This window comes from Oryctolagus cuniculus, chromosome 12 (genome assembly GCF_964237555.1).
Source record: "Oryctolagus cuniculus chromosome 12, mOryCun1.1, whole genome shotgun sequence".
NCBI classification, from domain to species: Eukaryota; Metazoa; Chordata; class Mammalia; order Lagomorpha; family Leporidae; genus Oryctolagus; species Oryctolagus cuniculus.
The window spans coordinates 25,997,939-26,019,216 of NC_091443.1; the positions used below are offsets into that span (position 1 = coordinate 25,997,939).

General features: G+C 42.6%; 2 protein-coding genes across 3 annotated transcripts in view; both read left to right on the forward strand.

Annotated features, from left to right (window-relative positions):
• Nucleotides 1-2,355, forward strand: part of SOS2 (SOS Ras/Rho guanine nucleotide exchange factor 2) — a 110,523-nt gene extending 108,168 nt beyond the window's left edge. For both annotated transcript variants that reach the window (XM_002718299.5, XM_051822817.2), the window contains one exon: nt 647-2,355. In XM_002718299.5, the coding sequence (XP_002718345.2) occupies nt 647-1,156 (510 nt within the window). In that variant the 3' untranslated portion in view covers nt 1,157-2,355. The remainder of the gene's footprint in view (nt 1-646) is intronic.
• A 10-nt stretch (nt 2,356-2,365) lies between these two features.
• On the forward strand, nt 2,366-10,758 carry VCPKMT (valosin containing protein lysine methyltransferase). The gene is made up of 6 exons (XM_051822818.2): nt 2,366-3,198; nt 3,276-3,386; nt 3,560-3,632; nt 4,402-4,521; nt 6,432-6,536; nt 9,714-10,758. The coding sequence occupies exons 1-6, from the start codon at nt 2,933-2,935 to the stop codon at nt 9,726-9,728; spliced, it is 690 nt and encodes a 229-aa protein (XP_051678778.1). The 5' UTR covers nt 2,366-2,932; the 3' UTR covers nt 9,729-10,758.
• Nucleotides 10,759-21,278: the final 10,520 nt, after the last annotated feature.

The window sequence follows — 21,278 nt, forward strand, 5'->3', positions numbered from 1 at the left end:
CAGAATTTCTGATTCAGTGGGTTTGGGGTAGAGCCCAAGAATTTACTTTTCTGGTAAGTTCCCTACTGGTACTGTTGGTTCAGGCCCTGGATCACACTTTCAGATCTACTGCTCTGAGCCTCACTGGGCAAGTAGAAGTAGATGCCTGGTAAGCAGAAACTGGATGTTAAGACTCCGACATTACGTCCTTTCCTGTCTATAAAACTGTGTGTTATTTTCACTTACTTATCACTGTAATTCAAATAAATAAACTTCTACAATGTAAGACCAGCAAAATAACCTGAGGATTTATGTTCTGTTATCCATTTATTTATTTATATTTTTAAAAATTATTTGGATTTTAACAGATTCAAATATAGTTCATAGATACAGCTTGTATAATGATATTCTCTTCTTCCTTTCATGTTTCTTCCTCCCACTCTCCCTCCCTCTCCTTTTCTAAGTTTTCAATTTAAATATCTCATATAAAAATATTAAATTGAACCCTGAATTCATCTGGGAGGAATTTACTCATAAATATGATAATTAAATCAGATTGATCCATTCTGAGCCTCTGGATTTAACTTGATACAGCATCCTTTAAATTTTTATTACAAAATTTTCAGGAGAACAGAAAAGTAGCTTACTTACTTTATTTTTTCTTGAGGGGAATATGAAATCTGATGATGACCCTCCTGCTATTCCACCGAGACAGCCTCCTCCTCCAAAGGTAAAACCCAGAGTTCCTGTTCCTGCTAGTGCATTTGATGGACCTCTGCACAGCCCACCTCCACCACCGCCAAGAGATCCTCTTCCTGATACCCCTCCACCGGTTCCCCTTCGGCCTCCAGAACACTTTATCAACTGTCCATTTAATCTTCAGCCTCCTCCACTGGGACATCTTCACCGAGATCCAGAGTGGTTCAGAGACGTTAATACATGTCCGAATTCACCAAGCACTCCTCCTAGCACTCCCTCTCCAAGGGTACCGCGTCGATGCTATGTTCTTAGTTCTAGTCACAATAATCTTGTTCATCCTCCAGCTCCACCTGTCCCTCCAAGGCAGAATTCAAGCCCTCACCTACCAAAACTGCCACCAAAGACTTACAAACGGGAACTTTCGCACCCTCCGTTGTATGGACTGTCTTTGTTAGAAAATGCAGAAACTCCTCAATGACCTTAGCCATATGTAGTCATTGACACTGGAATAGTATTTGTAAAGTTTTTTTTTAATTTATTCAAAAAAGGCATAGTATTTTAGTACTATTTTGTAATGCTTTTACAAAAATGCTACTGATCAAATAAGCTTTTAAGAATTGGAAAAATAAAAATTCAAAAGTCGTGCACCATTTTCCTCAGGTGGTCAGTAGCATTGCCTTGTCTTGGATCCTCAGTGCTGCCAAAAGGCCAGTATAATGAATTTATAATTGCACTGTAGACTCTGCTAAAATATGATTTAAAGTGACATTGATTGCACTGAAAAGGGATAGTGCTTTTGTGGAATTTTTCAAATTTGAGTAATAGCTGCCTTTTTAAGGCAATGAATTTACATAAACATGGAAGCTAATGGTGTTACTGATTTTTAAACCTCTTTGACCATCTTCTAGTTTTTACTTCTAGTTTTTACATCTAGGAGAATTGTGAATAACACCCACAGTTCTTAAACTGTTTAATGCCATGTCTTAAATGCCAGTATTTGCTGCTGAAGACAAAAATGAAAAGTAGGATGAAAATAATAGAATGCACTGTTTATTATTTTGTCAGATGTAAGCAAGGACTACATAACCCGATCATAGAGGAGAAAGGGCATGTATCTCACTCAGATGTGCCTTTGTTTTTGGCAGACTACGGTGTCTTTAGCTCATCAGTTGCCTATTGTTTTGGAAAACAAATATGCCATCAATGTACAGTTTTGTTTATATTGTATATTTAAAGATAATGCTAATAACCTATATAAATTTCAGTGACTTGAGGACTATAATACAATCTGCTACTTTACTAATGCGTAAATTCAGAGGAGAAACTTCTTATGGCATAGGAACCAACCGCCTTGCCTTCAAAACCTAGTAACCGTCTCTGTAAATCTCCTGTTAACTGAAATGTTTTAAAAAAATTTTTTAGATTGGTAATATTTAAACCAGCAAATACTTAAAGCTTTATTAAACTTTTTAATCAGAGGAGTGACACTTTTTTTTTTTTTGGTATTTGTACACCCTCATTGGAAGTGATGAAAAGCATATTGCGGACAGTGCTGTAGCAGCAATTGTAAAGTAGCCCAAAGCCACGTTGTTTATTTACTGGTCTGTGGCCTTTTACTGTGCTTTGTATCAGAGTTCTTAACAAGATTAATAAATCACCCAGTCTTAATTTTTAAAAGGCTTTTAAAATACGTGTTTTTATTATAAGAAACCAAGGAGAGATTGAATCCTGTAGATTCATACACACGTTATTTTGTTTTGTGCAACACATCACATAATCCCAAAGAATTTAACTGACGTAAACTCTAGAGGAATAACTGCCTTCACTGTTAAGCCCAAACGACAAGCTTCAGCAACGTTTGTACGCATTCCTGTGAAAACCGGGAGCCAGCAGGCGAGGAGACTCGGGATCACAGCCGTCTTTGGTTGGATCTTGGAAGTTGCCTGAACTTAAGGCGGTGACCACCGTGCGAATCCGTCTCCATCCATACAGAAACAATGTGAAGTTTCCTTTGTTTTATTACAGGCGGGTTATCGCACTCGGTTTTTCTGGAAAAGAGATTTCTGCTGACTAGGGGTTGGGGAGGCGGGGCATAGCGCTCGGTCCCGCCCACGTAACGGTGCCCCCGCGGCTTTGGGAACTCGCGCACGCGCCGTGGCACCATGCGGCCAGCTCCGCCACTCAGGGCGGGGCCGCGGGGCGTGCGCGTGGGTGTGACGTCACTGCATGCGCCGCATCCTGTGGTTTGGCTGCGATGGCGGCAACTGCGGAGACGTCGGAGGAGGACCCACTACGGAGCTTTGTGCGAGTTTTGGAGAAGCGGGATGGCACGGTGCTACGCCTGCAGCAGTATAGCTCCGGTGGCGTGGGTTGCGTTGTCTGGGACGCAGCTATTGTCCTTTCTAAATACCTGGAAACACCCGGGTTTTCTGGCGACGGGACGCACCTGCTGAGCCGGCGGTCGGTCCTGGAACTGGGCTCAGGCACCGGAGCCGTGGGACTCATGGCCGCCACCCTAGGGTAAGCGCTGGCGGCGGGGTGCAGCCCGGTGCCCACTGCGCAGCCTGTGCCTAGTCCTCATCGACGTTGTTTTGTAGGGCACATGTTGTAGTCACCGATCTTGAGGAACTGCAGGACCTGCTGAAGATGAATATTGACATGAACAAGCATCTTGTCACTGGTTCTGTTCAAGCCAAGGTACTGAAATGGTTTGTATGGCCTTTCAGCTTGTTTTAAGATAGCGATCTGTAGCCTGCCTTTAAATTGCTTTTCACCGAAAGGGTGGTTAATACGAAGGGGAGTTTCCAGTTCTTTTATTATAAGACAAGAGTATGGTACATGATTCAAGCAACAATTAAAATATTTGTTTGACGTTTTTAAGGGGGGAAGAAATAGAAGACTTTCCTTCGCCACCAGACTACATACTGATGGCCGACTGCATATACTATGAAGAGGTAAGCATTCAGTGAGCGAAGTCTCCTCCTTGAGATGAGCTGTATTTCGTGGATTCTAAAGCACACGTTTCTTCACATTTTAGCGTCTCTGAGTTCAGACTGTGTTATAGTGGATGATGCAGTGAAGAGATGATAGAAGTCACCAGGGACGCATGATACACCCCCCGTGATTAAAATAAGGGCCCGTGAAGCATGTTGAGAAAGGTGTAAAATCGCTTTTGTAAACTTTTTGAAGAATTTTGCCATTTGTGAAATGAAAAGCTGAGGTCATCTTATTTTTTCCTTAGCTGAACATGTTAAAAATGACATTGAGAATTAAGTTGCATTCCAAAGGACTCCTTGTGGCAAGATTTATTAGATGCATGGAAAGGTTTTTCTGTAAATGTCAGTCTGTACACTGTTATGGGCATCACTCGTCATCAGAATAATGTCAGGGTTAGACTTCTGAAAGGTTAATTGTCGGTTGCTAAATCCTAAATTAGATTAAGTAAAATGAAAATTTGAAAGATTGAAACCCATTTATTTTCTCATGGAATCTTTAAAATACAGTTATTAGAGTGCTTTTTCTGGAAACTAAATTCGATAAAATGGAGTTGATTAGTTAAGAGTTGTTTTCCAATCATTTGTGGAGCTTGAATTACATCTGCTTTGTTGGATAGATTTAAAGATGAGTAATTGATTATAATAATTATAATTATCCCTCCACTCCCCATGTTCCTTTTATAGTAGAAAATATTTGTCATAAAAATATGTATTCCTTTTTCAATAGTCTTTGGAGCCATTGCTGAAAACCCTAAAAGATCTCAGTGGATATGAGACTTGTATTATATGTTGTTATGAACAACGAACAATGGGGAAAAATCCAGAAATCGAGAAAAAATACTTTGAGGTAAGAAAATCTCTCTTTGTAGTGATTATCTTCCAGAGAGGTTTTATATAACTGAGTTCAAGTATCTTATGGCAGTTTGGGGTGGTAAACATTGTGCTGGTGTGACCCCAAGGAGAAATCTGCACAACCCATGATTTTTCTAAGCCCTCTCCCCTCTTTTTCATCTTGCATGACACTTTATCTTTTTTTCTCATTGGTTGATACACTATCTAATAGAACAATATAAAATAATAATGGTGACCCTCTTTTGTGAGAAAGTTGTTAATTTTTATTCAACATGATGTTTGTTTTTGAGAAACATCAATGATGGGTATTTCACTTTTGGAGAATACCTGATGGAAATGTACAGGTGATAAATTTTTGCTTCTGTTTTTCAGTCACATTTTTATGAAACTTTAACCTAGATACCTACCTATTTACAACTTTTTTTTTTTTTTTTTGAGATAGATAGACCCACAGGAGGTTGCACAAATAGTACATAGTCTTATGTAAGTTCAATCCTTTTTCCCCTGGTGGTACCCATACCCACTTTATATGGGCAAACATCCATTCCATTACAGGTGACTGATTTTGTAGGAACAGCTAGGTGCAGTTTTGTCTACTGAAAGGACTACTGTTCTTTAATGAGAAAGCAAGTATATGGCTGTGCTAAAATTTTTTGTTTTATTTTTATTTTGAGAGACAAAGAAAGAAAGACTCCCATTGGCTGGCTTACTCCTCAAATCCCTCAGCTCAATCTGGTCTCTAACGTGGGTGGTAGGAACTCAATTCCTTGAGTCATTACCACTGCCTACCATGGTCTGCATTACCAGGAAGCTGGAATTGGGAACTGGAGCTAAGAATCAAACCCAGGCACTCTGATGTCGGATGTAGATGTTTTAGCCACCAGGCTAACTGCCTGCCCCACTAAAATGTTTTTTAAAAATTTCTGTTTTTTTTTTTTTTGAATATGCAAAATGATAGTGACCTTTTAAAACTAGAATTTTTTTTTTTTTTTTTTGGACAGGCAGAGTGGATAGTGAGAGAGAGAGACAGAGAGAAAGGTCTTCCTTTTGCCGTTGATTTACCCTCCAATGGCCGCCATGGCTGGCGCGCTGCGGCCGGCGCACTGTGCTGCTCCGAAGCCAGGAGCCAGGTGCTTCTCCTGGTCTCCCATGTGGGTGCAGGGCCCAAGCACTTGGGCCATCCTCCACTGCACTCCCTGGCCACAGCAGAGAGCTGGCCTGGAAGAGGGGCAACCAGGACAGAATCTGGTGCCCCGACCGGGACTAGAACCCGGTGTGCCGGCGCCGCTAGGTGGAGGATTAGCCTAGTGAGCCGCGGCGCCGGCCTAGAAATATTTATATTAAAGTTTCGTTGAGGTAAAACAAACATGTGAATGTACACAATCCAGTACTCAACAATTTTTCATGTGCATAAATGTAGGTAACTGCTTTCCAACATGAAGATACAGACATTTTCTTTCTTCTTCCTTTTTTTTTTTTTTTTTTTAAAGATCTATTTGTTTATTTGAAAGGCAGAGTTAGAGATCTTCCACCCGCTGATTCATTCCTCAGCTGGCCACAATGGCTGGAGCTGCCCCATCTGAAGCCAGGAGCTTCTTCTGGGTTTCCCACGTGGGTGCAGGGGCCCAAGTTCTTGGCCCATCTTCTGCTGCTTTCCTGGCAGCAGGGAGCTGGATTGGAAGTGGAGTAGCTGGGGCTCAAACCATTGCCTGTCCAAGATGTCAGCTTCTCAGGCAGCAGCTTTACCTACTCCTGCCCCGATGTGGGACATTTTCAGGACCTCTAGAGGCTTCCACATTGCCTCTTTCCAGTTGATTTTTCCCCAGAGGTACCACTGTTCTGATTTCTGTCGCCACAGGTCAGTTCATGTTACGAATTTGCAACATTTCTGTTTTAAATTTACAGCTCCTTCAATTAGACTTTGACTTTGAAAAAATTCCTTTGGAAAAACATGATGAAGAGTATCGAAGTGAAGATATTCATATTATATACATAAGAAAGAAAAAATCGGTAAGTACATTCCCAGTTTTTCGTCCTCTGGGGAGTGGGAGGTTTCATCAGCTGGTTACTGTGTCTGGGCTTTTGTGCAGTGTAGACCTTGATTTTGATGTGCTCAAAGAGCTCTGATGGTTCCTGGAGGCACTGACTCTCAGTGTTGCGATCACTTAAACTATCTTCCCTTGGTTTCTTGCTCTGAAATGAGGTGTGCTTCTTTTTTTAAAGGTCCCTTCCATGGTAAGTTTTGTAGCTCTGTAACTGGGCATTACCTCAGACAAATGACATAGCTTAAGTTTCTTTTATCTCTGTGAGGTTTTTTAAATGCCAGTTCTAATCATTTTGAGTTTTGTTCAGCCACTAATTTTTTTTTAACAAAGTAAAATACAGCCAGGTAGATCTGTCCATAAAAGAAAAATACAGTCAATTAAACAGTTTCTCAATATTTTCCTTTGTTGGTGCTTCCTTTCCTGGGTATAACCATCATATTTTTTTGCTGGTTGCTTCTGTGACATCTAGAGTTTGAGCCTGTAGAAGGGAAGAATTGTATCTTACCCATGTTTGTATTACCACACCTTTTGTATACGTGACACAAGTCAGGGACATGATGAATTTTATGAATTAAAGATGTTGATTTTAATAACTCCTGCTTGTTTCTGTTCTCTTTGCTTTGAGTGAATTTGTTCCTTAAGTTTTCTGACTGAATTTTAGCCAAAAGTAAATATAATTTATACTTTTAGGGAACAGGAGTAGGTGTTAAGTCTAAATCTAAGGGGAAAGGGATGATAGTATTAGGATTAGTGATTCGGATCTGCATTCACATGGCAGAGTTCACCTTTTAAAATTTTTTTTTGTTTTGTTTATTTAAAAAGCACAGTGACCGAGAAATCTTCCATCTGCTGGTTCACTTCCTAAATACCTACAACAGCTAGGACTGGGCCAGGCTGAAGCCAGGATCCTGAAACTCCATACAGGTCTTTCGCAGGGTAGCAGGCACCCAAGTACCTGAGCCATCACCTGCTTCCCTGCAGGGTGCACATTGGCAGGAAACTAGAATCTGAAGCAAATCTGGGGCTCAAACCTTGGCATCCCAAGCAGCATCTAAAGCACGGTGGCAAATGCCTGCCCCAAAGTTCACCTTTTAAAGTATACAGTTCAGTGATGTAGTATTTTCAAAGTTGAGGAAATCATCACTTTCTCATTTTTTTACATTATTTTGCTCTTTTTATTAAAGTATTTATTTGAAAGGCAGAGTGGCAGAGGGAGAGACAGGGAAAGAAAAACCCTCCATTGATTCATTTTCAAAATGCCAGTGCCCACAACAATTGGAGGTAGGCACGCCAAAGCCAGGAGCCAGGAACTCCTTCCAGGTCTCCCATGTGGGTGGCAAGAGCCCAAGTACTAGGGTAGTCATCTGCTGCCTCCCAGGGACTTCAATAGGAAGCTGGATCAGAAGCACAGAGTAGCCAGGACTCCAGGATGGTGTGTGGGAGCTAGTGCTAGTTTAACCTGCTGTGCCACAGCCTGCCCCACCATTTTCTAACTTTAAAGGTTTTTATGACCCCAGAAAGAAATTGCATCCCTATTAGCTGTCACTTCTTGTCCCCACCCCCACCTGTCCCTGCCTATGGCGACCACTAAGCTGTCTCTGGATTTGTTCTGTGCATGTCATATAAATGGAATCATATACTGTGTTGTCTGTGTCTGGCTGCTTTCACTTGGCACTGTTTTCAAGGTCCTGTTTTAGCATAAGCCAGGATTTTACTTTTTGTCAAGTAACATTCCTTTGTGTAGATATACATATCCTATCCGTCCATCAATTAATGGCCTTTTCATTTGTTCCTGTTTTTGACTGTAATGAGTAATTCTGCCATGAACATTCATGTGGAAATTTTTTGTGAACATGTATTTTCAAATCTCGAGTGTATACTTAGAGTGGAATTGTTAGGTTATATGAGAGCTCTGTGTACCTTTTGAGAAATTGACAGACTGTTCGAAGCTCCTGTACCATTTTACATTCCCACCATAAGAGGATGAGAGTTCCAGTTTCTCCACATCCTTACCATCACTTGTTATTGTTTGTCTTTGCTATTACAGCCAGCTTAGTTGGTGTGAAACAGTGTCTCATTGCGGTTTTTATTTTTATTTCCCTGGCAATGAGCGATGGTGAGTATCCTTTTGTGTCTCCAGAGAAATACTTTGCCTATTTTCAAACTGAGTTGTCTTTTCCTGATTTATTATAAGAATACTTTATTTATTCTGGATACCAGACACTTCTTGGATACATGGCTTGGAAATAATTTTTCCAGTCTGTGTCTTTTCATTTTTGTGGTAGTATATCCTTTAAACAAATTGTCTTTTTAAAAGTTTTTGAGAGGTAAGGAGACAGAGAGCTCCAGTCTACTCTTTCATTCTCCAAATGACTGTGATGGCCATGGCTGGATTGGGTTGGTCCTAGCAGCCAGCAATTCAGCTCACGCCTCCTACATGGGTGGTAGTGACCCACTTACCTGAGCCATCACCACTGCCTCCAAAGTTCTGCATTAGTAGAAAGTTGGAATCAGGAGTAGGAGCCCAGAATTGAACACAGGTACTCTGATGTGGGGGGCAGGTGTCTCAATCTGCATCTTTTTTTTTTTTTTCTTTAAGATTTATTTGAAAAGCAGAGTTAGAGAAATATTCTGCATGCTGGTTCACTCCCCAAATGGCTGCAACAGCTGGGGCTATGCCAAGCTGAAGCAAGGAGCCATTAGCTAAGTCTTCTGCATCTCCCACATGAATGCACAAGGACTTGGGTCATCTTCCACTGCTTTCCCAGGCACAATCACAGGGAGCTGGATGGGAAGTGGAGCAGCCAGGACTTGAACCAGCCCATGTGGGATGCTGGCACTGCCAACGGCAGCTTAACCCACTGTACCACAGCTCTGGCCCTTCAACCTGCATCTTAGCTGCTAGGCTAAATGTCTCATACTAGTTTTTTCTTTTGATAATGTCTAAAGCATCTGTTTTCTCTTGGGGTGCTTGTTTTTTAGGTATCAACTAAGAACATTATATGATGCTATGGTAGTTCACTTGAATTGACAGTTAGCCACTCCTAGGAATCTTCTCTAATACTCAGTTCCTAGTGAATACCTAATTGGTGGTGAGCAACAATTCTGTAAGCTTTCTTTCTTTCTTTTTTTCTCTTTGTAGAAATGTCCATCATGAAGCTTTTAGCTATCTTACCCAACCCTTTGACGACCTGGGTAAGCTCAAGATGTGAATGGAGCATGTGAATTCAGCATGGGACGATTGTGTTCACAGATTTTTTTCCAGCATGTCTTTAGACATCCAATGTATAGAGGACAACTACCACAATCTGTGTAAAATACAAAAAATACCTGCCTGCCCACTGACGGGCCTGAAATCCAACTGAGGTTTTACTTAGCATCAGATTCTGCATATAAGAAACACTGGGAATCAGTTACTCAAAAATTAGGATTGGGATTAGTCTAAAGTCTGCAAAAAATAAATAATGAAGTAGCATGGTTGACTCAACTTAGTTTCAGAAAACTAAAGAGAACATTGATTCAATTTCAAAGAGAGTTGTCTATTACAATATAATGTTTTAAAATTCAGACCAGAAAATTTTAGTTATCTTCAAGACAGATAAATTTTCAAGTTGCTTCATTTCTTCTAAGTTATTTTTTGTACTCAAATGTTCTTTTACTTTAAAAAAAATGGGAATGTTGTCTTGTACACTTACATTGGCCAAATTTTTCTTATTTTCCTCTTCTGAGTATGTGTATATGGTTTAAATAATAAATTGGACTGTGCTGTGCTGCTGAGAAGACAGATGGAGGGGACAACAAAAGGATCTTTACAAAGTTTTCCATTTGTGAATGGAATGAGAATGTAAAGCCTGTTTTCAGGCTTGTGGACTTGAGTGTCTCATGTACTTTTCTCTTAGGTTTGTCTTACAAGAAAATATGGCAAGAAAAAAACACTGGTGTTAACTTGCTTACATGAAACAGGTTTTTTAATAATTACAAATGTTGTTCTGGATACGCTTCCCAAATCATTTTTATTCTGTCCATATCACTTTTGCGTTATGATAATCATCTGCTCTCACAGGCTCATCTGTCAAGGACTTGAATTGCCAGTTCCAAAAAGTAGTAGCCAAACTGAATTCTGGTATGCACAGGCATTGGTGCTAGATGGCACATTTTATGTGTTAAAATAAACACTGTTTTTGAGACCTTGTGACTCTGAATGTTTCAGAAATAAATTTTCAGAAAATGAATATCCAACACAGGTGACTGCTTTCCAGAATGGACAAAATCAGTGCAATTTAAAGGTCAATGTCAAAAATAGAGTTCTTTCCCTTCAGTCTTATATCAGTCTGTAAAGTTTTTTACTCTGTTTGAAAATACCTTGTTCACACTGCCCTTATTAACTCATTAAGCAACTTATGCCAAAAAGTCAGTGTAACCCAAATGCATGATGCTGTGCTAGTGGTAGCACTAGCCATTACCTAGCTTGTTCTGTAACATTGTAGAACTCATGAAAACAACTGTAGTAGTCCACCCAGATTCCTCATCTTTTTTTTCCCTGCAACTTTTCTGTCCTCTTCCACCTTTCACTCTGCTAATGTGCAGTACCTGTGGGTCTTCAGCCTGAAGGGCCCCTTAACTTTACTCTAGGTGCCTTAGTCTTGGACAGGTGCAACTTATCATCCAGAATTTCCTGGAACAACCCTGTGGAAGTCACTTCCTTACTTCTCTCCTCCCTGTCCTGCTAGTTTTGCTTACCACCTTTCTAGTAAATCCCTGGCCTAAGGTACTTTAGAGGTAAGTAATTTGTAACAGTTGAGTGGGACTCCTGGTCTCCCCTTCTGGAGTGAGTAAAACCAAAGCTGAGGTCAAAATGAGTCCCACAGTTTGTTTTGTTTTGTTTTTAAGATTTTTATTTATTTGCGAGGTAGAGTTATAGGCACAGAGAGGGAGAGACAAAGACAAAGGTCTTCGATCCTCTGGTTCACTCCCCCAGTGGCTGCAATGGCCAGAGCTGGGCCAGTCAGGAGCCAGGAACAATTTCTGGGTCTCCCATGCCGATGAAGGGGCCCAATCACTTGGGCTGTCTTCCAGTGCTTTCACAGGCAATAGCAGAGAGCTGGATCAGAAAAGGAGTAGCCAGAACTAGAACCAGTACCCACATGCCATGCTGTAGCGGTGGCCCTGCCAAGTCTCACATTCTAAGATCAAATCATTGCTGGTGGTTTGGACCAGCAAACTTCAGGGTTTACTGAGGTACTAGTTAGAGAACATCCTCTCTCACCAGCCCCTATTCCACAGAGAGCTGGGAAGGCCTGGGAGAGTTCCCTCGTGGAGGAATGCAGTTTTGGGGGAATAGCCTTCAGCCCTTTGGGCTCTCCCCATTATGAGGGAACAGACTGTGTTCAGAAACCATGAGAAGGGATGGTGGGAGCACCTGTGAGAAAAGGGCATTGACTATGATCCTTCGAGGCTGAGAAGTGATGAATTGGGAGTTTGAAGATCTCTATGGCGGCATGGCACTGGGGAGGTTAAAAAGGCAGGTACAGGGTTGGGTATGTGGCCTAACAGCTAACTCTTGACCATCAGAATTCATGGGTTCAGTCCCTCTGGCTGCTGATGCAGACCGGGCAAGGATCCAGTGGTGGCTCAAGCAGTTGGGTTCTTGCCAACCTTGTGGGAGACCTGGATGGAATTCCCAACTCCTGGCTTCCCCCATTCCCCGGGCTTTGCACACATTTGCAGGGGGAGGGTTGAGTTGATATGGGAGGTTATTCTGTCTGACTGTAACCAGTCAGAATACAGCTAGCTGAAATGTCAAGGGGTGGCCAATGCCTGGGGAAACTTTCCAGGAATAAGTCCCAATCCTCTGGGCTAGTGGAGTTTACTGCTGTGCTCATGGAACACAAACCAGTTATCAAAATGCAGTCATTGCCAATTAAAGAAAGGGTTGCAACCCCACATAAGGGAGTGTTTGTCAAGCCAGGCTGCCCATGCAGTAACCTGGAAAATTGAAAGCAGGCAAAAGCCAAACTCAGGCCCTAGCCCAGTCCAATTAAATAGGAGGTGTGGTACTTCTGTAAAAGAGCTCCAGATGGTTTTCATGTTTAGTCTAAACTGAAAGCCATTGCAGTAAAGAAGCCTCTTAGCATCTACTTCCCAAGGCGCAGAGAGCAGAGAGAAAGGAAGAGAAAATACATAAAAATGAAACCATCTGTGATTACAATGGGCCTGTGCTGCTTAGGGAGGGAAAAATGTTCAAGCCCAATGTAGAATCCTCTGAAATGCCTGAATACTTAGAGAATTGGGCCAGGAAGGTAAAGGTGATGCTGCTCGAAGAACAGTGGATTCAACAGCTAGAGGAAGGATTGCTGTCCTGTGACTCCAGCCCTTCCTGCACACCAGCTTAACTTCGAAGGTCTGTGCAATTAATTGCATATCCTCACATTGCAGTCTGCGATAGTTCCTAGTCCATGGGCTATGGATCATGTGTTTGGTGAACTTGCATGTGAAGTTAGATTATTTAATATTATTTTAAGAAATATGAATCCAGAAGACTAGTGGGGTATTTTACACAGCATTTAATTTTTTTTACCCTTAAAGTTTTTTTGGTTAAATTATATAAAAAATACTAACTCAGATTACAGGTACCTATTGAAGTGTGTGGGTGACAGGAATAGGACTGTTGTTCCGAGAGTTCCCTGTAGGGGGCATTACTTGTCTTAGTCTTTGAACAGTTGATAGCAAAGTTGTTGAAACAATCCCTTTTGTTAAAGGAGAGTTGCAATCACACTTGTATTTTAAAGCTGAATTAGATTTGAAAGAATAAGTATACTTATGAGTTACTTTAGAATGTAAGGATGTAAGTTAAACTGGACAATTTCTTAGAAAATTTTGTTTGGTTTATCCTTCTGTCATTTCATTGTTTTTTTTTTTTTTTTTTTTTTTTTTTTTTTGACAGGCAGAGTGGACAGTGAGAGAGAGAGACAGAGAGAGAAAGGTCTTCCTTTGCCGTTGGTTCACCCTCCAATGGCCGCCGCTGCAGCCGGCGCACCGCGCTGATCCTGGCAGGAGCCAGGAGCCAGGTGCTTTTCCTGGTCTCCCATGGGGTGCAGGGCCCAAGCACCTGGGCCATCCTCCACTGCACTCCCTGGCCATAGCAGAGAGCTGGCCTGGAAGAGGGGCAACCGGGACAGAATCCGGCGCCCCAACCGGGACTAGAACCCGGTGTGCCGGCGCCGCAAGGTGGAGGATTAGCCTATTGAGCCACGGCGCCGGCTTTCCTTCTGTCATTTCATTGTGATAAGCCTTTTAAATGTCATTTATAAAGCTACATAAATTGAAATTCATAAAACATTTTCTCTGCTGTTATCTATGAGAGGGAGACATTTAAGAGGCTAAATTAGTTCAAGTGAAGTTCTGAAAATTAAATTCACCTTGAAAGTACCTTTTACATAATGCATGATTTTACATCTGAGGTACTTGGAACTACTAATTAATTTTAATTAGTTTTCAAACTCATGTTCCTGATTAGAGTAGAAGCTTTTACATTAAAAGCCTGCAGCTCTGTCCTCAGCTGTCTCAGAATCCTGCAAGTTTAGGTCAGCTGTCTGACTTTTGTTTTTTCTTTCCTCAGAAAACATCAGAATTTGAAAGAGTTTTGATTCATTAATAAATATTTAGGTTTTTTTTTTTTTTTGACAGGCAGAGTTAGACAGTGAGAGAGAGAAAGACAGAGAAAAGTCTTCCTTCTGTTAGTTCACCCCCGAGATGGCCGCTACGGCCGGCGCGCTGCACCAATCTGAAGCCAGGAGCCAGGTGCTTCTCCTGGTCTCCCATGTGAGTCAGGGTCCAAGCACTTGTGCCATCCTCCACTGCCCTCCCGGGCCACAGCAGAGAGCTGGCCTGGAAGAGGGGCAACCGGGACAGAATCGGGCGCCCCGACCGGGACTAGAACCCGGAGTACCAGTGCCACAGGTGGAGAATTAGCCTAGTGAACCGCGGCGCCAGCCTAGGGTTTGTTTTATTTTGTTTTAAGATTTATTTATTTATTTGAAAGGCAGAGTTGGAGGTGGAGAGAGAGAGAGAATTCTATCTGCTGGTTCACTTCCCAGATGGCTCCAATGGCCAGAGCTGGGCCAGTCTGAATCTTGGAGCTTCTTCTGCATCTCCCATGTGGGTGTAGAGGCCCAAGGACTTGGGCCATCTTCCACTGCTTTCCCACGCACGTTAGCAGGGAGCTGGGTCAAAAGTGGAGCAGCCAGGACTTGAACTGGCGCCCATATGGGATGCCAGCCCGAAGGTGGAGGCTTTACCTGCTACACCACAGTGCCAGCACAAGTATTTAGTTTCAGTACCATAGAGAACTTCAGTCTATTGCAAACACAGGAAAAAATTGTGGCAAAATCTTACTGTAAAGGAAAACAAAAGCTTATGCTTTTCATAATTCTGGATAGAAAACCTATTTTCACCAGTTAATACTGTTAGGTCTTTGTGGTAGTTGAAGATAATGTCTTAAGTTCCTTTGCATTGAAGTTCTACGAATAGTGATTTCTCATCAGTTGTTTGTTTTCCATCTACTTAAAAGTCAGAGATCTTCTGGCCACTGGTTGGTTTATTCTCCAAATGTCCGCAGTTGCCAGCACTGGGCCAGGCCAAAGCCAAGAACCAGGAACTCTATCTGGGTCTCCCACATAGGTAAAGGTGCCCAAACACTTGATGTCAGATATATTACCTTAGATTATAGGTACCTGTTGAAGAGTGTGGGTGACAGGAATAAGACTGTCCTTCCAAGGTGTGTTACCTTGATTCCTCATCAGTTGTAAGAAGCATTCTAAGTAATTGATTATTAATAGCAAGATGCCATTGTTTTGCAAATAATAGACTTAAAAATATGCTGAAACGAACTGAACATTTTTTTGACATACATTCTGGAAACTGTCAGAATACAGACCCTGAGACGAGACCATATAATAGTTTGAGTTGAGGTTTTGCCATTAACTAGCTGTGCGACCTTGAGAAAGTTACTGAAACTTTCTGTGCCTTTATTTTCTGAAGTGGAAGGTGAGGAGCATAATACTGTGTACCTCAGGTTGCCATGGACATTAAAATAGTTGAATAGCTGCAGCACACTTACTGGCACAGAGTTTAGAGTTCAGTAAGTTTGATTATAGTAGTGGAGTTACGGGTGGAACTTGGAAAACGTGCACAGTGCAAGCCGATTGTCTCTGTGTTGAGGTGTGAGACCCAGGCCTCTTTCTAAGAGTCTAAGACACGTGTGAAAGTCCTCCCCTCCTCCCATGTCATTGTGGGAATGGCAGCTGGGATGGCAGGAAGTGAAGAATACTGTTCCACAGTAAGGTTATCTAAACACGTAAGCAGTTTTAGAAAGGAAAAAAATATGGCGAAGGAAACTGCTGTTCACTTTTATGGTTTTAAAGCAAGTAGTGTGAGCACTTGAAGGTCACTGGTGGTAGAGGAAATCTTTACTTCTAAGTGTGGGAGCCTGGGTTTGCTGGCTGGAGCTCCAGGGTTAACATTCCATTGCCCCGACCCTTGGCCAGTTCTTCCTTCTGAGGTTCTTATCTCTGTTAAACCTGAGGCCAGTTAGATAGCAGGTAGCTTAAAAGCATAGCAGAAGGTCGTTTTTCTAAGGTCTGTGACTTGATCTTTCTGCATAACAAAATTTTAACTCTGAAAGAACAAGGTAACTCTTTAAAATACTTTTGTATTAGTTGTTTTATGGATAAATGATAATTCCTTTTCTATGTAATAAGTGTGTGTGGTGGGAGGCAGGGGCTTAACTGCTTCCTCAGGCTCCCTGACTGTTAATCAATGAAAAGAATGACTGAAACCTGAGTTGCTCCTGCTTGTCCACCAGCCAACGTAAAGTGATACAGACACCGAACTACACTGTGGTAAACTTTCAAGGCTTCTTTCTTTTCTTCTTTAAAGATTTACTTATTTGAACATCAGAGTCATAGAGAGAGGGACAAAGATATCTTCCATCTGCTGGTTTGCTCCCCAGATGGCCACAATAGCTGAGGCTGGGCCAGGCCAGAGCCAGGAGCTTCATCTGGGTCTCCCACATGGGTGCAGGGGATCAAGCACATGAACCATCTTCTGCTGCTTTCCCAGGCACATTAGTGGGGAGCTGGACTGAAAGTGGAGCAGCCAGGACTCAAACCGGTGCCCATTTGGGATGCCGGTGCTGCGAAGAGCAGCACTAGCCCCTACTTTCTTTTCAGTGGGTGGAAAAGCTTGTCATGAAAACTAAGTGGATGGTATTAACTTTTAGAAACATTTTTATAAATTAATTCATTTTGATGAAGAATCTTTTTTAATATTTATAAGGTTGAAAACGAATATTTCTTCCTTGCAAAACAAAAATAAGACTTTTAAAAAGGTGCTAGCCCAGATGCAGCTCTTGTTGACTTAAACGTTTGAGTAGTTAACAAGTTTCCTTGTGTTATTAGCTCTAATGAGGTGGCGCTGGCAGTCTGTTAAACCCTTGATGGGTCAGTGCTTTTAAACACTCTGGAGCAATTTTTAAAAGTTACCTTTAGGGTCTGGCATTTGTGGCTCAATCAGTTAAGCAGCCACCTATGATGCCCGCATGCTATGTGGGCACCATGTCCAGTCCCCACCACTCCACTTCTGATTCAGCTCCCTGCTAATTTGCCTAGAAAAGCAGCAGAAAATAGCCCAAGTCCTGGGCGCCTGTCTCCCACATGGGAGACCTGGATGGAGTTCCTGGCTCCTGGCCTCTGCCTGACCCAACCACAGCTGTTGTGGTGAGCCAGTAGATGGAAGATTTTTCTTTCTGTGGGTCTCTTCCTCTCTTTCTTAACTCTGCCTTTCAAATAAATAAATCTTTTTTAAAAATTACATTTAACTCACATTTGTTAATCTTCTGAAGTCCAGACACTAACACTGTGAGTTTTAGCCCGTGTGTTGGCTCATAATTGCTTTGACAAATCTTTGCCAGGATTCTGTGTGTACTGTACAAGCAACCCCATGTTGCTGTATTCGGCACCCCACCTGGTTCTTTTAAAGAATGTGTCCTAAAAACCTGCTTGTTGGGCGTGCATGCCACAGCTCCATATTGAGGTGCTCCAAATAGAATCCAAAAGCTTTTATCCAAAACTTAACTGAGACGCTTTTCACTTCTATTCAGAATAATTATAAAGAATAACCTCATGGCATATAATGCACCTAGAACCTAGTTTCCTGAAACTTGAAAACAGGAAAAACAAGTTTCACGCTTCCATAAATAATAAATGTTTAACCAGACAGTGTCTTTGGACTTCAGTGCCATTTACAAATGTAGCTATAATAATGTTGTTTTAAAATTACCATCTTCTTTCCAAATCTTGATATAGGAATTTTTATTTAAAGAGTTAGTTTCTATATTTGAAAGGCACAGTTACAGAGAGATAGAGACAGTATCTTCAATCTGCTGGCTTACTCCTCAAATGGCCGCAACAGCTGGGGCTGGGCCAGGCCGAAGCCAGGAGCCAAGAGCTTCATCCAGGTTTTCCATGTGGGTTCAGGGAGTATTTTTTTTTAACTCTGTTCAAAATTCTCCTTTTACTCTCAGGCATATATTGGACATCCACATTCAGTGTGTTATTCTCTGTCCCTGTGAAATAATTGTCCGGTTCTTGAGATACCAGGGAACCGGGGAACAGGAGAGGCATAGTGTGACCATTGGGAACAGAACTCCCAGTTAACTCTGGAAGACAGCTCCAGTTCAGTTCTAAATCTGATCACCTTCCCTTTCTGTGCCCAAGTCTTGAACAGATTGTTTTTCTGTGAAGGAGAAAATGACTCACTTGATTACCGCCTAATCTAGCTGTATGTCCTCCGGCAAGTTGAACTCTGTCAATGTTAGTGTCCCTTTCTGTAAACTGAGTATCTGCTGGATAGCACCATGGTGATTGCTAAATTAGATAATACTCGGGAGCAAGGTGGGGAAGGAGGCCGTTTGCCCAGCCTAAGCCTAAACTGTTCATTTTGAGAATTCATACTATTGAACTTAGAAGCTAAAAAGACACATGAAAAACCATTCTAAGTCAATGAGGTATTATGGGTCTAGGAAAAGCAAAAGCCTCAGAGCTGGAGCTGTGGTGTAGTGGGTAAAGCTGCCACCTGTGTGGCCAGCATCCCCACGTCCTGGCTGCTCCACTTCTGGTCCAGCTCCCTGCTAATGTGCCTGGGAAAGTAGTGGAAGATGACCCGCGTGGACCCTGCACCCATGTGGGAGACCTGGATGACATTCTTGGCTCCAGGCTTCAGATCAGCTCAGCTTCGACCACTGTTGTGGCTCTTTGGGGGAATGAATCAGCAGATGGAAGATCTCTCTCTCTCTCTCTCTCTCTCTCACTGCCTTCCAAATTAAAAAAAAAAAAAAAGAAGAAGAAGAAGAAGAAAAAAGCAAGCTTTGATAGGAAGGAACGATTTCAAATTCAGCACAGTGACTGCCATTTACTTTTTTTTTTCCCCCAAAGATTCATTTCTTAAAGATTTATTTATTTTTTTTGAAAGGCAGAGTTAACAGAGGGGCAGAGAGAAAGAGAGGTCTTCCGTCTGCTGGTTCACTTCCCAAATGGCCACAATGGCTGGAGCTGGGCTGATCCAGAGCCAGGAGCCAGGAGCTTCTTCCAGGTCTCCTGTGCGGGCACAGGGCCCCAGGGACCTAGGCCGTCTTCCATTGCTTTCCCAGGCCATAGCAGAGAGCTGGATCGGAAGTAGAGCAGCCAGGACTTGAACCAGTTCCCATATGGGATGCCAGCACTGCAGGTGGCGGCTTTACCCGCTATGCCACAGCACTGGCCCCAGTGTCCCCTTACAATGGCACTCTTTATAAAGTACTCAGCTTAAAGAGCCACACACCGTGATGCTGGGCAGTTGTGTGTGTAATTGGCAGCTATGTATAGTGGTTGAGAGGCAAAAGAGAGTGGAGAGAGGAAGATGAGGTCTTACAGATCACCCCGAATGTATGGCCCAAGTATTTCTGGGAAATACCAGAATTCAAGGAATAATCAGATGAAATCATGAAACGTCTGCTTTTGTTTCAGGGTCAAGCTGTGATGATGTTCTTCAGCAGCCATTTGTGTACTTGGTACACTGAGACTTGCCGTCAGCCTTCTGTGTGCCAAGTTCGGATTTTGTACCTCTGCTTCCAGGTTTATTCAGTGATGCTGCCCTGCTTAGTTCACTGTGAGCAGTGTCCTCTTTGTACCATGACGCTTGAGCTGCTGTTGTAATACCTGGTCCATATTCTAGAAAAATGAGGGAAGACACCAAAAAGAAAACAAGAGGGGGGAAAAAAAAACCTCTCTTTCGAAGAACTTACTGCACTGACCCGTCTACCCCATGACCAAAGCCTTTAAGCAAACAGCCTCATCTCCCCAGTTAAAAGTTCATGGGTGGATGTCGCATGACACAAGCTAACCCCACAAAGTCCCCCCTAGGTAAGACAGACTTGGGATAGCCAGTGCTTAAGGACAAAGTAAGCTTTGAGCTCCCAAGAGTAAAGATGAGCACAGTAAAGCAGAGTCTGGATACAGAGACAGGATTCTGGATGCTGTCCTGATGATTCCATTGGATGTCTGAAGCCAGCTGCACCCCCAGACTCTCAAGATGTGTGTCCTGGTTAACTTTGTTCTGTTGGCTTCATGTTGGGTCTCTCTCCTTTGCAGTTGGTCAGGTCCTAACTTGGTAGATCCTTCCAACCTTTTTGCCTATCAAACCCTACTTTTAAGATCCTTCCCATGGGCTGGCGCCTTGGCTGAGTAGGCTAAGCCTCCACCTGCTGTGCTGGCATCCCATGTGGGTGCTGGTTCATGACCCGGCTGCTCCTCTTCTCATTCAGCTCCCTGCTGGCAGCCTGGGAAGATAGCCCAAGTGCTTAGGCCCCTGCACCTACATGGAAGACCCAGAAGAAGCTCCTGGCGTCAGATTGGCTCAGCTCTGGCTATTGGAGTCATTTGGGGAGTGAACCAGTGGATGAAAGACTTTTTTCTCTGCCTCTCCCTCTCTCTCTCTCTGACTCTGCCTCAAATAAAATGTTTTTTAAAAATTAAAAAGATCCTTCCCAAATAATGCTTTTCCCAGGAAGTAGTCTACCTTTTCAAGTGCATTTTATCCCTTATTCCAGTTAAATCATCTCAGCAATTAATTTAGGAGCTTCCCGGGATAGTATTTTTTGCTGGAAATATTTATCAAACTACAAAAGTATACGTAAAACTAGTCAGAAAGCAGAAGTGAGGAAACAAAAGGATGTTGTAGGAGTGTTTTGGTTTAAATGTGTTGACAAAAAAGCAAATCCACCTCTTTTGTGCCTGGAAAATTGTCAAGCCGCCTTCTCTCCCTCTCCATCATAGGATCATTATTTAGAGGGAATAATTCAGGAGCTGAATAAATGAATTGCTTAGAAGAGGGGGCTGGGCCAGAGTAACTCTGGTGGTTAGACGTAGGGGTGTGTGGAAGTAGAGGGGCGTTAGGAGTGGTCGCGGAGAGGGAGGTTTGCTCTCTGAAGAGCAAGTGGAGGAGCTGGAAGTATTTCCTTGCCATCCTTCCGTTGGGTTACAGGGAAGCCACTTGTGTGTGGGGTTTTACTTTTTTTCCTTTGCTAATTCCCTTCAGTTACGCAGCTTTGAGGAAAGTCTGACACTTGGGTGCAGCCTATGTGTGGTGGCAGAAATTGAAAAAGGAGCCCGTG